Source organism: Peromyscus leucopus, chromosome 13 (assembly GCF_004664715.2).
Source record: "Peromyscus leucopus breed LL Stock chromosome 13, UCI_PerLeu_2.1, whole genome shotgun sequence".
Taxonomy (NCBI): Eukaryota; Metazoa; Chordata; class Mammalia; order Rodentia; family Cricetidae; genus Peromyscus; species Peromyscus leucopus.
The window spans coordinates 56,858,226-56,876,127 of NC_051074.1; the positions used below are offsets into that span (position 1 = coordinate 56,858,226).

The 17,902-nt window shown below is 43.9% G+C and overlaps 1 protein-coding gene across 1 annotated transcript; it reads right to left on the reverse strand.

Moving 5' to 3' along the window:
- Positions 1 to 300: 300 nt before the first annotated feature.
- On the reverse strand, positions 301 to 17,615 carry Coq10b (coenzyme Q10B). Its single transcript, XM_028886336.2, has 5 exons — positions 17,439 to 17,615; positions 8,604 to 8,753; positions 6,939 to 7,131; positions 4,855 to 4,956; positions 301 to 1,339 (listed from the first exon to the last, which is right to left on the reverse strand). The coding sequence occupies exons 1-5, from the start codon at positions 17,546 to 17,548 to the stop codon at positions 1,172 to 1,174; spliced, it is 723 nt and encodes a 240-aa protein (XP_028742169.1). The 5' UTR covers positions 17,549 to 17,615; the 3' UTR covers positions 301 to 1,171.
- Between the last annotated feature and the right edge of the window lie 287 nt (positions 17,616 to 17,902).

The following is a 17,902-nucleotide window of genomic DNA, read 5'->3' on the forward strand; positions in this document are numbered from 1 at the left end:
AATGTAGGAGGTGTCACTCTGGGGTGGGCGGGTCCTCATCTCTAAGAAAGCTAGCTGAATAGGAGCCAGGACGAGCAAGCAGCAGACCAGGGAGGAGCAGCAGACCTTCTCACCCCTGCTTCAGTTCCTGCCTCTCACTCCTGCCCTCTGTGATACACACTGTGACCTGTAAGCTAGATAAACACATTCCTCAAGTGCTTTTGCTCACAGTGCTTGCAATAGCAAGAGGGACACAAACCAGGCCATCTGTCAGAACACATACGGAAACAATACAGAAAAGATTAATAATCAAAGTCACTATACAAAAATAAACAAATTAACTTTATTAAGTCACGACTTCAGCGCTTACATTGATTTGTTTAAAAAAATATCAGTTTAGAATAGTATTGAAAGTGAATATGCACAATAAATAGAAAATGGGTGTATAGTGCTGGAGGCATATTAACTAACTTATCTGTTGCCTACAGTGGCAGACCAGACTCTGACAGGCGACCAGCATTTTGAAAGTACAGCTGAAGCACCCAAAGGAGGTTTCAAATGTCTAGAAAAGTAGCTTGGCGCTCTGGACCTCTCACCAAAACAAAAAACCAAATGAAAACCTACTCAGTGTACCTGGGAAGCAACTTCCCAACAACACTGAATTATCTACTGTTACCCACACGAACAACTTAAAATACCAAAAGTGCTAAGACTTCATTAGCAGTACTTTAAATCAAAGTTTGAACATTAAATATATGATTACTCAAATATCCTAAGCCATATGGCAGGCCCAATAACAATAAGTTACAAATACTCTGCACCTAATAACTTAAACATGATACAGTTAATATAGCACACATTGTATCTCAGCTAACCTTTCATGTAAGGTGATAACTAAAAGACGTGTTACCTTCACTCTGCGCTCAAACGAGGGATGCAGTATCCTAGCAACAGTGATGACACCATTATTACAAAGGCAGAACCTGCAAATGTACACATTACTTTGAGTCACACTTGATTGAAGAAATAATTCTATGTACAAGTGGGTCCACATTCAATCTACAAATTTTCAACGGCGCGGGCTTAGAATCACGGCGGGCTTAACGAATGCTCTGACTTCTGAATAGCGGTAGAGGGCTTCCTAAAGTGAACACACTAGTCAAGATAGGTGGTGCGGGTTCTTATTTCCCTTTCAGGTATGGTGAATTTCGTGAAGCATTAATTCCCGAGGTATATTTGTTTCTGGACCGTAGAGTTTACACGCTCTTCTTTCAAAGGCAGCCACCATCTGTTTCACTACTTCATCGAAGAACAACGTAGCAAGCTGAGAGTGCAGAAGTGAGCGGAATTCAAAAGAAATCTGCAAGACAATGTTCACAATGATCTACACGGATCCCGATGCTGGGCATAGTGACACACGTCTACAATCCGAGCATTCAGGAGGCTGAGGCAGGAGTACTGGAGTTTCTGAGGTGGCGCCGTGTGGGTTCCCTCTAGGGGAGATCTGGCACCCGCTGGAAGATGGGATCATTTTATAGGAGTGCCTCACAACGAGCCTAAGTCAGTAAGGCCAAGGAACCTTCTTTAGGGGAGAGAGTTTCACTGGCTTCTACAGGAAAGAAAAATTTTAACTTTTTGCTTTTTTTGGTTTTTCGAGACAGGGTTTCTCTGTGTAGCTTTGTGCCTGTCCTGGAACTCACTCTGTAGACCAGGCTGGCCTCGAACTCACAGAGATCCGCCTGCCTCTGCCTCCCGAGTGCTGGGATTAAAGGTGTGTGCCACCACTGCCCAGTGAAAATTTTAACTCACATTTATTGTAGGGAAATTATGCATGGCACACAAATGGAGGTCAGAGGTCACCTTCAGAGTTGAGGTTCTCCTTCCTCCACCCCCAGGGACTGAACTCAGGCTGTCAGTCGTCACTGCATGTGCCTTTACCCTCGAGTCACCCTGCCAGCTGCACTGTCTACTTTAGGAGGGCATACGGAGAGGTCAGAGGACAATCTGCTAGAGGAAGTTCTCTCTCCACCATGTAGGTCCTGGCTGGCGAGTAACTCAGGTCTCAGCATCTTGCCAAAACTCTTCTGACGTCTTATTAGCACACTTGGCTTTACACGCAGCCTTTTTCACAAGAGGAGGTAGGAAGTGACTGCTCTGAGAGCGATCATTCCTATAGGAAGTAACGGCAGGAAGTTGATACTTCCTGTGTATGCACATGCACGTCTCCCACAAACCAGGCGGCCAAAGAGTTAGAACTTTAGTAACGCCCTCTGTTGTTCGGGACAGAACTCAAGAAAGTTATTGTAAACAACAGTACTGTAAGGACCCGGTCTCCTCTGAATTATGACATACTTTACTTGCCTCTATCAGCTGACTGGTGCTGGGGATGAAACCTAGAGCTTCAATGAGCCACGTCCTAAGTCTTAACCTTTTTTCCCTTATCCTAGGACTCGATACTCGGACCTCTCACACACTGGACAAGGTTTCAAATTTTCTATTTTTAGATAGGGTCTCATTAACTTATCTAGGCTAAGTTCAAACACACCGAGTGCAGGCATCTAACTCATGACCTTCTTATCTTAGCCTCCTCAGGAGCTGGGATTACAGGCCTATACCATGTCTGACTCCTAGCTATTTATCCTTAAATAACTTTTTAAAAACAAGGTCTCTCTCTGTATCCTTGCCTGTCCTGGAGCTAGCTATGTATACCAGACTGGCCTCAAACTCACAGAGATCCGCCTGCCTCAGCCTCCCCAGTGCTGGAATTAAAGGCGTGCGCCACCACACTAGGCTAAATAACTTTCTTATAATTAAAACCATAAAATTATATTTGCTGAGATGGTTCAGTGGTTAAAAGCACCTGCTACCAAGCCAGATGACCTCAGTTTCATCCTTAGGACCTGGGGAATATTCCTTTACACTGTGTGAATAATGTCACTATGATTGGCTTAATAAAGAAGCTGACTGGCCAATAGCTGGACAGGTGGGACTTGCAGACAAAAAGAGAGCATGAAGAAGTAGTGGAGGAGTCTTGAGAATGGAGAGGAGCCATGGAGAGGATGATAAACTTGTTGTACTGAGAAAAGGTACCAAGACACATGGCAGAGCGTAGGTAAGAAACATGGGTTAATTTAAAGTGTAAGAGTTAGTAACAAGCCTGAGCTACTGGCTGCATATTTATAATTACTAATAAGTCTCAGTGTAGTTATTTCGGAACTGGCTGGTGAGACAGAAAGGTCCACCTACAAGGACCTACCTGGTGGAAGGAGACAACTAACTCCCTGAAGTTGTCACACACACAATAAATGAAAATGTAGTAATAAAATAAAATAACCTATTTGTTAAAAAAAAAAAAAAAGTAGCAGAAACAACATAAAGGAGTTTCACATGCTCATCACCCCAAAGTTTCCTATTTGTCTTATAACAATCTAGCCACAGTAGTCAAAATCAGAAAACTACCAGTTGCTAGGTAATAAATGCTAAGATCTAAACTGTAGGCTGTTCAAATTGCCAATTGTTCTATAAACATCAAATTTTAGATTGAATCCGGGGCTTTATACATGTGATAATTAGTAATTTTGTTTTTGAGACAGGGTTTAACTGTACAGCTTTAGTTGGCGTTCAATTTGTTATTCTTCTGCCTCAGCCTCAACAGTGCTAGAATTACAGACATGCCCTGGCTCTCATTTTTTAATGAAAGTATTCAAGAGCTGAAAAAAGAGTATCATTTACCTAAATTACCACCATTTCTTATGATTTAATGCCTGAATCACAAGCACAGAGAGAACCCATTTCCTATTGGGAAGGCAGTTAGAAACAGGTTAAGTTTTCTACAGCAAAAGTGATATGAACAAGAAAATTAGGAGTCTCTATGTTATTTATTTATGTATTTTTATGATATAGGGTCTCACTATGCAGTCTTGGCTGGCCCCAACCTCACAGAGATCAGTGCCTCTGCGTCCTCAGTGTTGGAATTAAAGGCATGTGCTACCATACCTGGCAGGAGTTTCTAGATTCTCTTTGGAATTTCATTTCTGCATCTATTATGTAATATACAGATTTAACTTGGTACTAATTTTAAACCTCTAATGGGCTTAAATGTCTTTAGCACTGAACAGACAGTGAAATGATAAATGTTGGGTTTGGCTGATTTGTTCTCTAGTGCTTGACGATTACCCACCTCGTCTTCATTTTATAGTTAAATCTGTGAGCTTTTGCTGTTGGCAGAAAGCTCAATGCATAAGAGGATCTGAAACACTCAAAGATGTAGGAACAGACTGTGTGGTGAATGGTTTTTCCACTTCTGAATCCACACTGCCCCAGTGTTAAAAATACACTGGTTCGCTAATTGAGCCATCCTGAAGCCATGATTATCAATTCCTGCATTCAAACAACTATTGGAACTGGGCAGTGGTGGTGCACGCTGTTGATCCCAGCACTCAGGAGGGCAAAGGCAAGTGGATGTCTGTGAGTTTGAGGCCAGCCTGGGCTACAAAGCGAGATCCAGGACAGCCAGAGCATATAGTGAGACTCTGTCTCAAAAAACAAAACAAAACAACCAAACAAGGGTATTATCAGTTATGTGTGGCAGTATCTGCTGTCATCCTAGCACTCAGGATGTTGAGGGGTGATAGTGAAGCGGAGGCCAGCCCAAGCTGTGCAGTAGACTGCAGTCCAGCCCAGGCTACAAGGTAAAACACTGCCTCAGAAACTGCATAAACTGGGCTGGGAAGATGGCCCCATGGCACCTCCCACCAAGCCTGAGGATCTGAGCATGACTGACAGGAGGGCAGGAGAGACGCTCGGAAACTGTTCTCTGACCTCCACCTGTGTGCTGTGCTGTACACGAACAAACCGAGCTTATAACAGACTTACCGAGAAATCCAAGGTACAAGTTCTCGGGTAGCCAGGAAGACCTGGGCTAAAACGCCAAATAGTCTCCAGATGATTGAAAAGTTTCCCATCAGTACAAGATGCCTAGAACAAAAAGGAAAGAGAAAAAATAAATACCTTCCATACGAGCAAACTCAACCATGACTGGGGCTTACTTCCTCGAAAAGTAATTCTCTTTATCAGCTCAGAGTACAAGAGGTGAAGAGGTCTAGTAGCTGGGAACAAGGAAGTGACTTCTTACCACAGCAGTCATTTTCTCTTCCTCTAGGATCCAGACTGTCAGCTCTTCTCTTGCATGTGCTCACCTACTGTGCTACATAGCTCTATTAGACCTCACTCCTCTAGTCTGTAGGGGATGCAACTGCTCATGTGTGTAGACTACAGGTGTCTTCCTCCATCCCTAGCCATCTTTCTGAGACAGGGTCTCTGTGATGTAGAATCACTTTGGAGACAATCTCTGGCACGTCTATAATATTATGGGATTAGTTCCACATGAAGGCCCACCCTCAACGTGGGCAGCATGGTTCCCAGAACTGGTGTCCTGGCCTGCATAACAAGGAGAAAGGAAGCACCCCCATGCATTGCTCTCATCTTGACTGTCGATGCCGTGTGGCCTGTGGACCTCAAGCTTCTGCCGCCACAACTTCACCTGCTGCCATGTTTTTCTACCATGACCAAAGGCTCCCGTCAACTGTGAGCCAGAACAAACTCCTCCTCCCTTGAATGGCTTCCCGTCAGGTGTTTAGCCACAGCAACAAGTAAGTGAAACATCCATCACTCTGGCTAGGCTGGCTGACCAATGAGCTTCAGAGACCCAGCTGTCTGCCCTCCAGCATTGGGGTCACAGCCCACACACCACTCCTGGTGCTGGGGATCCAAACTCGGGTCCTTATGCTTGCACAGTAAGTACTTTACCAACTGGGCAATCCCCCAACCCCAGGGAGTGATTTAAAAAAAAAAAAAACAACAACAACAAAAGAAACTCATTTCCAATTCTGCTACTTACAGGTACTCCAGAACAAGTTAAATACCACACATTTCTTTCAGGTGTAAAATAACATAGACTTTACACCATCACTCTGAAATGACTGATATGTTCATAAGGTATCTGGTACATATTTCCGGGACAAACTGTTTTGTCTGCCTGCATGTCTGTTTACCACAGAAGTCAGAAGAGGGCATCAGATCCCTTGGAACTGTGGGTACAGCCAGCTGCAAGCCACCATGTGGGTGCTGGGAACTGAACCAGGTCTTCTGAAAGCAGCTTAACCGCTGAGCCATCTCTCTGTTCCACATTTAGCCATTGAGGTTACTTTCTTTAACCTTTTGCTGTCTTACCATGTCTCCTGGAACTTTAAAAAAAAGTGTGCCTGGGAGTGGTGGTGGCAGTGGTGCACGCCTGTAATCCCAGCACTCGGGAGGCAGAGGCAGGTGGATCACTGTGAGTTCGAGGCTAGCCTGGTCTGAGTTCCAGGACAGCCAGGGCTGTTACAGAGAAACCCTGCCTTGGGAGGGAAAAAAAAAGAGTGTGTGTGAGCATTAAACAAACTGATCTTTTTCTCAGTGGTAAAGTAATACACTAAAAATATTAACTATATTAATTTTTCTTTTCCTTCTTTTCTTTTTTTTTTTGTTAAGATAGGCTCACTTTATAGCCCAGGCTAGCCTCAAATGTACAGTCCCCTTGCCTGAGGTACCTCTTTACTCTTAGGATTGCAGGCATGTACTATCATACCCTATTTTTTTCAAATCATACCCTATTTTAATAGTACAAAGATGAAAACATTTCTCACTTCTGTGGCCCAAATGATCTATCTTGCAATTCAGTAGTCTTTAGCAGAAGAAAAACAGAAAAAAAAAACCTTCTCATTTCCAAATTTTACTCCAACTTCTATTTGGAAAGAATAATGCTAATGCTGTATCAATGAACACAATTAGGAAATACAGTGAGTGGCTTTTCCCCCTCACTTCTTACTAGATGTATTTTTTAAGCTGTTACATGCTATTTAACTCATTTAGTATAATAAACATCTAGGGAATGTTCAAAACAAAAACACCAAACTTACCTTTACCAAATGTGGTTTGACCAAGGTTACAATTGATGTATATCGCTCCACAACAGGTGGAAACCCAACTTCTAATTGGGTTTTACAATACCCAGATCTCCTAGATAGTATGTCTGATTTTTTACACCAAGGAACGAAATGCTTATAATCTTCCATTCCTGATACCACATCATACATTTCTTGCATTGAATATCTTAAAAAGAGAGATAAAGAATATTAGCAACTGATTCTATGAGTTTTAAATAGAACGTAATAAACCATCGTAAGTTATATGGCACACATTGAACCACATGATGGAATGGAGGTGGAAAGTGAAAGGACTCTAAATACATATGGCAGAGGTCACAATGACCATAGTGACTTGAATACGAATGGTCCCCATAAACTCATATATCTGAATGCTTAGTCATCAAGGAGTGGCATTATCTGAGAAGGATTAAAACAATTAGGAGGTAAGGTGCTTTGTTAGAGCAGGTGTGGCCTTATTGGAGGAAGTGCGTCACTGGGGGTAGGCTTTGAGGTTTCAAAAACCCATGCTAAGCCCAGGTTCTCTCTCTACCTGCAAATTAGGATGTAGCTCTCAATCACTTCTCCAGCACCTGCTGCCATGATGATAATGGACTAATAAACCTCTGAAACTATAAGCAAGCCCCCAAATAAATGCCTTCTCTTTTAAGATTGCCTTGGTCATGGTTCTCTTGACAGCAATAAAACACTAAGAAAATGACCAAACAACAAAAATAAAACTCTTTGAATATATGTAAGAGGCAACCTGACTGAGAACCAGATATTTACTATTCTTACTCATAAAGGCAAGGGAAGCCAGGCGGTGGTGGCGCACGCCTTTAATCCCAGCACTCGGGAGGCAGAGCCAGGCGGATCTCTGTGAGTTTGAGGCCAGCCTGGTCTACAGAGCGAGATCCAGAACAGGCACCAAAACTACACAGAGAAACCCTGTCTTGAAAAACCAAATAGAAAAAGAAGAAAAAGAAAAAGAAAAAGAAAAAAGGCAAGGGAAGGATGGGGGCACATGCCTACCATCCGAACACCCCAGAGGCTCTGGTAGGAGGACTGACAAGAGTTCAAGCCCAGCCTGAGCTATATAGTAAGTACCAGGCTAGCCAACGAAACCTTGTCTCAAAACACAAATAAATAAACAGATCCTGGACACAGCTAAAACATAACCCACCATAAAATTATCATTAATCATAAATCACAAAAAGATATTTTGGGCAGGGTTGGGGTGGCTCATACCTTGATTAATCTCAGAACTCAGAAGGTAGAGGCAGGCAGATCTCTCAGTTCAAGGCCAGCTAGGGCTACACAGAGAAACTCTTATCTTGAAATTCACCACAAAAGCGGGAAGGCATTTTTAGTTACAACAAAATTTGAACCTCCATATATGTTTTAATTAATTTTTATAATCATGAAAGAATAACAAAGATGCAATAAATTATTTCCTTTGAATGTCAAGGTTATTTCTATCCTATACAGTTAATGTAATATTACAGTCCTTCAACAATATGTATAAATCAGCAAGAGTTATAGATAGATTAACCTAGAAAAAAGTTTGATCTTCAGGAAGATAATCCAGAGAGAAAGCAGCATGGCACTCCATAGAAAAGTATAAGCGTGCTTTTAATAAAATTACTATTATATACAAACCCTATAATTCTTCTCTCCGAATATTCTTTTCGTTTATTTACTAATGGCGCAGTGATTTTGAAGAATGTTCTTGCATAGATCTCTTTAGGCAAAACTGAGGAATGTGGTGGAAGAGTTCTGTTCATCAATATACCACAGGAAGCTAAGTATCTAAAAAACAATTTGTAACATTTAGGATAAAAATTAAACCCAAATTATACAGCATTATAAAAAGCAACCATATTTTAGAAGAGTTTGCAATTTTAGAGTAATGCTGAAAACAGGCATGGATTTTGTAAATGGACGTTTCCTGTCCTGACTGCCCAGTCCCAAATACCCGACTTAGAGGCTGAATATCAATTATAAATGCTTGGCTGATAACTCAGGCTTGTTCCTAGCTAACTCTTACACTTAAATTAACCCATATTTCTATCTGTGCTTTGTCACGTGGTGGTACCTTTATTAGCATAGCATATTCATCCCCTGCTCCCTCTGCATCTGGCTGGTGACTCCTGACTCCACCCTTCTCCTTCCCATCACCCTTAGTTTGGTAGCCTTGCCTATACTTCCTGCCTGGCTATGGCCAACCAGCATTCTACTAAACCAATCTGAGTGAAAAATCTTTACTGTGTACAAGAGGATTATTCCACAGCAGATTCAGAAAGATAAACTTTTTAAAAGAGGTTTATTTATTTATTATGTATACAGTGTTCTCTCTACATGCCAGAAGAGGGCATCAGATCAAATTATAGATGGTTGTAAGCCACCATGTGGTTGCTGGGAATTGAACTCAGGACTTCTGGAAGAGCAGCCAGTGCTCGTAACCTTTGAGCCATCTCTCCAGTCCCAAGATAAACTTCTAGGTAGCAAAAAAAAAAAAAAAAAAAAAAAAAAAAAAAAAAAAAAACTAAAACAGGCTGCAGAGATAGCTCAATGGAAAAGCACTGGCTGCTCTTCCAGAGGATCCAGGTTTAATTCCCAGAACCCACATGGTAGCTCACAACTGTCTGTAACTCCAGTTCTAGGGGATCCAACACACACAGACTTACATGCAAACAAAACACCAGTGTACCTGAAATATAAATAAAAAAACTAAAACAACAGCCAACAGAGTGGTCAGAAGCTTCTGGCACAAACACTATGTCCTCAGGAGCTGGCTTTCAACTGGCAGCTATGTATGACATCATGCCACAGGCTTGCCTGTGTACTCTTCATCTATTACTCAGTTCACCTTATTCAACAAAGTGGTTTCCCAGTGGGTTTCCCAGAGTTGGCTGGACTCCTGCCCACACCAATGAGACCTAAAAGCGGGTCTGTGTCAGATCTGGACTCTGACGTGTCAGAACTGCTGCTCCTCTGACTTCCTCATCATGTATTTCAACACGCATGTGTTATGGTATGTCCTGTTACAAAGTGAGCCCGTGTACAGATGTCAGCTATGCTCCTGTTCGTCTTTTTAAAACATTTATTTATGCACAAGTGCTCTGTCTGCAGGCCAGAGGAGGGCATCAGATCCCATTATAGATGGTTGTGAGCCACCATTCACTGTGTGGTTGCTGGGAACTAAACTCAGGACCCCTAGAAGAGTAGCCAATGCTCCTAACTGCTAAAGGCCACGGGGATACAAAGTAGGAACTCAGCTATATATGGTAAAGTATACCTGGAAGAATCAAGGAATTCTTCCAGAGGAACCCAAATTTCAAGGAGTATTTGGTGTTATTCCGCTTTTAATATATCAGCTGTTTTCTGCTATGAATTTCTAACAGTATGGATTTGATCATTCCTTGGGCATACACACCTAAGGTACTTGGATAAAATATAAAGCATATTACAGGCATACCACACAATCCCACAGGCTGAGCAGTCATAGAAAGATCTAATTGAACTTTAAAGGATATGCTAAATAAACAGAAAGAGGTAACAATGACCCCTAGAAATAGATTGCATAGTGCTTTATTAAGCCTGAATTTTCTCAATGCTGATGAGAAAGGGACAACAGCTGCGGAGAGACACTGGACAACTGAAAAAACTCCTGAGCTAAACCAAATGCTTTACTTCAAAGATGTGTTGACCCCAGAAAGGAAACCAGGATACATCCTATGCTGGGGAAGGGGTTTTGCTTTTGTTTCTGCAGGAGAAGAAAAGCTATGGATAACAACAAAATTAATAAAAATTCGATTTGAACAGGAGAAACCTCGATGAGGAGAAGTCACAGCTCATCCACCCATGTGTCAACTCTACAAGTTGTGAGAAAAACCCAACAAACAAGGATGGAGACAGGGTTCTGTTTTCTGTCTTTACGGGATAATAGAAATACCTGTCTTCCAGAACTCATAAGGCCTTAGATACCCAGACATCTGCAGCAGAAGGGATGAACCTATTGGTACCAATATACACAGGGTAATATCTCACTGCCTAGCATCTATATCTCTTTAACTCTAGAAAAGTTGTGGTCCCAGTTCAATTATAAATCAAGCTGGCTTTGGAGTTAGAATGTGGCTCTCTCCTTCTCTAAACCCAAGCATGCTGCTAAAACAAAAAATTAAGAGATTCTGTCTCATATCAGAAGAGCTGCCTGGTGTGGGACAGAAAAAAAACAATAAAAAGGTACCCTTGTCAAGATTCTATTTCTTTCCATGCTTGTCCTTGCTTTTGGAGAATCCCTTCTCTATCCAGAATAAATCCAAACTTTCCATTTTGATATTAATAGTGCTCAAGTTTTCCACAATAAAAAAATAAGTCTTTCCAATAGCAATCTCTGCAGCTTCCAGAAGATGGGGCCCCACAACGACTCTACCCAGTCCAGAATGATGCCATGGTACCCATGAACATTAATAAATGATCAACTTTGGACTGAAAACTCTCCAGGACAGTTCCACGATGAGACGGTCCATCATACTACACTTCTAGTCAGAATCTCAGACAACCTTATCCATTGCTGAGACTGGCTGCAGAATCTACAGCTATTCCTATTGACACCTAACTATTTGAGCTTTCTTACAGGACCCCACAGAGATACTATCGCCCCCAAACAGCAGGAAGCAATTCTAAGAAAAAGACACCCTGATGCCCCATCTCCCAGAGGTTTCATTATACTCTGGGCTATGGATAATGGTTATAGGGTTGGGGGTGGAACAATAAAAATTAAGACTCAGTATTCTCCTTAAGAAAAGAAAAATGCCCCCCCCCCCCGCGGTGGTGACGCACGCCTTTAATCCCAGCACTCGGGAGGCAGAGCCAGGAGGATCTCTGTGAGTTCGAGGCCAGCCTGGTCTACAGAGTGAGATCCAGGAAAGGCGCAAAGCTACACAGAGAAACCCTGTCTCAAAAAAACAAAAAAGAAAAAAGAAAGATGGGGACTAGGTAGGTATAGGATAGAATATTGTATATATAAACTAATTTAGTAAAATATCAGCCTTAGATAATTTGCACTGTTATGGATTCTTGTATATTGACACAAATGTAAAATTATATTTGTCATACTGTATGTATGTTCTTCCTCTGTTTAGGATATTTTGTATATTGATACATATTTAGGATTGTTTTGTCATACTGTATACTGCAGTATACATTTCTACCTCTAAGATATTTTGTGTATTGTCACAACTTTGAGATCATTGTTCTTATATAGAACATCTGCTTACAGACAGTTTATCTTGTTAATATGAAGCCTTAGTCCTAAGATTACTTAGGTAGAGAAGACTTACAGATTTATAGTCACTCATGCTTGTCATTTCTATAGTTATGTTAGTTAGGTTGTCCAGATTTACAGAAACATAGGTCAGATGGATAGGTAATCTTCAAACACTTCATAGACCTAGAGAACATGGCATTTAAATGTTTTGATAACTTAGAATTCTGTTGACATGAGACACAATTGCTCCTGGCAGCACCAATCTGAATCTGAGATAATGCTGGGCTTCTAAGACATTCTGTTTGGAAGTTTGTCTTCTTCTTGGTGCAAAATGGCCTGCTGGGCAAAGAACTGCTCTTGCCTCAACTGCTGACAGTACAAATGCTGCTCTTTCTGGATGCATGGGACACAAGGAAAAGCGACTACTGAACTCTGCCAAGACAGGGTAAGATGGTCTTTCAAAATTCCTGCTTCTGAAAATGGTCTGTCAGATATTCTAGGCTTGTAGTTAAACTGGATGTCCCAACGGTGCTGAGAAATGCCCAGTCTGCCAGCTGCCTCTCTCTATTCCCATAAGTTTTCTAAAAGTTGCTTGCATGCTTCTGCCTTTTCCTCAGGTATTATTATACTCCTTCTCAGGTCTTTGATGGGGTTGAATACTAACAGTTACAGTTACAATCTTCTCATATCTTAGCTAGAACATATTAAGTACTGGATTCAGATTCTTCAGGATAAGACAGCTTTTGGAATAATCTCTCTAGCATGCCATTTACCTGTGTTCTGGATTTCTCTGGACTTTAGTATGTGTCTCTTGTTTGATGTTGTTCTTGTTGGTTGTAGTTCCATTTTGTTTAGGTCATTACCCTTTCTTTCTCCTGCACAATACTTGATAATCATTCCTACTGTATGTAGTTTTGTGTTAGGTTAGAACTTTCTTATTTAGACAAAAAGGGGTAGATGTAGTGGGTAGCTATTCTAGCTATGATCTTGAAGCATTACCCCTTAGTGAGGTAGCAGGTAACTGTTACACCTGCCTATGACCTTGAAGTACATGCCCCTGGGGCGTGGCTGCTGGGGACCCTTAAGACCTGGGATGCAAGGATGCACCTCTCTCTTCGCTCCCCTCGTGGTTTTATATGCTAGAGACAGACCAGGCAAAAGAACAGCGTGGAATTGGGCCTCAGCCTTCCAGGACCCTGAAATAATTTCTCTGTTCCGTATAGTGAGTTTTCTTTCTCTAATAGATTCCTTCACTCTATAATCAGACTCTATGGATTGCTAGCAATATCAGGACCCATTAGGTTGGGGCTATAGCTCAATGATAAAATGTATATACATATGAATACAGAAACATACTCACTCATATGTAGATAAATGGGGGGGGTAGGCATTCCTGGTGGTAGGGAAAGAGCTTAGCAATCAATATTCAGAAACTAAGAGACTAACAGCCTGGCTCAGCAGTACACGCCTGCAACCCCAGCACTTTGGGAAGCAGAGATGGAAGACCAGCAAGAGCTCAAGTACAGCCTACTTGATAGGTATTCTATCACACAGTGAATTCTACACAGTCAATTTCAGGATGCCAGAACCAGATAGGGAGACTCTGGCTAACAAACTAACCAGCACCCAGGCACAGGGACAGACACTTGTAATTTCAGTCTTAGGGAGGATCAGGGACTTAAAGCCATCCAATGCCACATAGAGTTTGAGGTCAGCTGGGACTACATGAGAGTCTGTCTCAAACAAAACAGAACAAACTCAAAAAACAAAACAAACAAACAAACAAACAAAAAACCCAGAGATGTAGCAGTATAACAGGCCAGGAGGACAGTATTAAAAAATACTGCAGACTGAAGAGATGGCCCAGTGGGTAAAGCTCCTGCCATGCAAACATGAGGACCTCAGTTTTCAAGAATGCACATAGAAGTCAGATGCACACTTAGAAGCCCTGGGAGCTCACACACATAGAGCGAACACAGACAACAAATGAAGAAGAAGAAAGCTAACTATATGGTTGCAGGACATAGAGAAATCAAGCCGGAACTGAGCTGGGAGCCTCCTCTTTACTGATGGCAAACTTTCACAGTGCAGGAAGGTGCTGTGGCAGGCTGCTATGGATCAAGTCATTAGTAGTATTGCCCAGCTAAGAGCACTATGAGCTACACTATCAGCTTACCAGGCAAGACGTGCTCAGTGGTACAACAATGGCATGACTACTATGTGAGTGATGGACCGTTCTTCTGGCTGGATTTGAGGCCCACACTACAGAAGAAATTCATTCCTAGTATTGTGAATCTGGGAGGTCACAGGCCTTAGCATGGAACCTATCACTCTTGTTTTGCTAAATGGACATATTGTCAAACTGTTTTCTAAATACTTCCAGTTATACCTATAACTCACTGCTACATTCAGCCTGTGAGACAAGTTTCCTTTTGCAAGTGGGTGAAAGTGCACACAGAAACTCACAACCAGTTAAAGTACTAAGAACAAGTAACTACTGAGCATTAAGCCCTAGATGGGCCCTCTACATCACTTGCTCCAAGGCTCAAGGAACATAACAATAAAATGGGTAGTATACAATCTAAAAACTGAAGGACAAAGAGGGACGCGCAAAACAATGTCTTCTGGACAGGAGACGGCTGTCACACTCACAAACACCCCGTAGCTATGGTTGCCTGCCACCACCTCCCGAGTGCCGAGATTAAAGGCATGCAACACCACACCCGGCTTCTTTTATATGGGTCACAGAAATATCTCAGCAAGTAAAGGGACTTGTCACCAAGCCTGATGACCTGAGTTCAATCCCAAGGACCCACGGTGGGAAAACCGGCTCCCTAAAGTTGTCCTGACTTCCCCATGTACACTCATCATACTCTGCACCTACACTAACGCACACAGTAATTAACAAAAAGTTGATAAAGGCACGGCACACACCTTTAGTCCCAGCACTCTGGAGGCAGAGGCAGTTGCATCTTTGTGAGTTCAAGGCCAGCCTGGTCTACAGAGTGAGTTCTAGGACAGCCAGGGCTACATAGTGAGACCCTGTCTCAAAAAACAAATAAAATTTTAACAATGAGAATTTACAAAAATAACTTAAATATGTACCAAACTAATGTATGCCCCCCAAAAAAGAACAACAAAAACCTAGTATGCAAAATGCCTAGTTATTTATGTTCTCTATGCAGTCCTGGCTAGCCTGGGACTTGCTAGGTAGACCAGGCTGGCCCTGAACTAGCAGAGATCCACCTGCCTCTGCCTCCTGTCTCTTTTCTTGTTTGCTTTTGTTTTAGAGACAGAGTCTCACTCTGTGTAGACCAGGTTAGGATTGAGCTCAAAATCATATGTGTCAATCAGTCTCCTCCGGTGCTGGAATTGTAGGCATGCATCACAAATCTTGCTAACAAGCCTTTTTGAATAACATGCATGTGAAGACTGGTGACTGAGGCCAGAGGCCTTGGATCTCCTGGAGCTGGAGTTGAAGGTGCATGTGAGATTCCCAATGTAGATGCCTGTTCCCAAAGAGAAGTACTGGTGTCAAGCTAAGCAAGAAACTCACACATTGGTTCTCTAAGCCCCTCAAGACACCCTTACACTATCTGATCATACTCCTAAGAAACTGTGTGTGAGTAAAACAATAAGAGATTTCCTGATCAGTATGCCCGCTTTAGTTACAGTGTCCTGGACACATGTCTATGTTCACGCATGAATAAGGGCTAGGGTATAGAGCTAAGTGACAGAGCTGCTTAACATGTTCACAGCCCCAGAGTGGCTCCAGCACCTGCCATGCACCTGACCCAAGGGGCTAGGATTGCAACGCAGAGAACCATACAATTAGCTGCTTGCACAGCAGTTAAACCAACAAATAAATACTGAAACATACTGCAAACACACTTTTTATCACTAATACTCCAAAACTCTTCATCCAAATAACCTATTACAATAAGGGCCAGAACACTAGCTGATGTAACACTTTTATGTATTCACAAACCATTTTTGTTGTTGTTTTTCCTTTCTGGGATCCAGTAGCTAAATACATCCCAAGCTGGTCTGGACTTCTTGAGCACAAGCCTCACCCCACAGGCAGCAAACTGGCATTTAATGAGGAATATAAGCAGTTCTGAGGTATGAGGAGATTATGTCCTGCTTGGAAAGCTATCTGTTGAGGATAAACTATCTGATTTCACCTTAGTTTCAACAAGTGTTCCTGTGGGGTTCGGAGGTGAAGCATTGCTGATACTTTCTGTTTGTTTTTGAGGCAGGATCTTATCTTACAGCTCTTGCCGGTCTGGAACTAGCTAGGCAGAGCAGGGTGGCCTCAAGCACCAGGCCCCGCCCCTTTGTTACTATTTTAAAGTCTTCAGTCAAATGAAATGTCCTGGAGCTGAGCAAGATTTGTGCTTTCTCCCCCGTATACACACATGATCCATTTCAAATGCTAATTTTGCTTTTGGATCTTGAGACGTGTGTGTGTGTGTGTGTGTGTGTGTGTGTGTGTGTGTGTGTGTGTCTCACTTTGTAGCTTAGGCTGGCCTCGAACTCACAGCAATCCTCCTACCTGAGCCTCACTGACAAGGAAGGCTACAGGTGTGAGCCACTACGCCCAGCCGATTTTAATTTTTGAGACTCACTGATCACAGTATTACTCCCCTAACAGAAAACTGCGTCGTAAACTTAAGAGCACCCTTCAGGCCTCTTCTACATCCATCTCCACCCTCAACCCCCTTAAATGGACCAACCCGGAAAACGAGAGGCAGGGCCACCCATCTTCAAGGTTACAGGACCTCTAAGTTAGAGTAGTGTGGCAAACAACAGGTCGGTCCTCTTTGTTGGCTGCGTTTCCCTGCTGCGAGGGCCGAGCGGCCGGGGTCAGTGAACTCCGCGGCCAGTGAGGCAGCGTCTGCCAGGCGGTTCACCGCCAGGACACGCACTCCCACGGCCCCGGGAGCCCGCAGCCGTCGGCGCCAGGAGACCGGAAGGGCGGGCGGGGGGGGGGAGGCGGCGGCCCGGCTGCCACTCAGCTGCTCCCACGGCCGCCCCGTCGCTGACTCACCCCGAAAACACGAGGGGCACGAGGGCGGGCGGGCCGGCCTCTCTGCCGAGCGCCGCGCCCCAGATCTCCCGGCCGGGCCGGCCCGGAGCCCCGCGCCTCGTTCAGGAGTCAGCGCCCCGGCCACAAGCCCGCCCCGCGCCGGCCGCCGGGAAAAAAACCCTCCGCTCGCTACCTGACGTTGCGCGCAGGCCCCCGCGCCGGGGCTTCCGCCACGGTGGTCGACTTCGAACGGCACCCCGACACCACCCTGGCCAGCGTCCTGGGACCGGTCCGAGCTGCCATGATCGTCTTTCCGAAGCCGGTAGCCGACGCCGGCCCCAGGCCCGAGGCCCCGCCTTGAGGCCCGCCCGGTGGGAGGGCTCCTGCACCTCCCCAGCCAATCCGTAGGCCCCCTGGGCAACAGGACACGCCCCTTCGACTCGTTTTCTTTCCCCCCCCTTCCTCCTCCCCGTGACGCCAGGCTGACGTCAGACTGACGCACACGCCCAGCGCCGGCCTCCCGCCGGCCAATCAGAGGGCCGCGGGTCTCCAGGACACGCGCCGCTTGGGCCGCGCGCCTGCGCACTTATGTAATCGTCGTGACGCACTCCCCCGGAGTTCGCCCGCCCATCGCCCAGCCCCGCCGTGCTGGTCCGC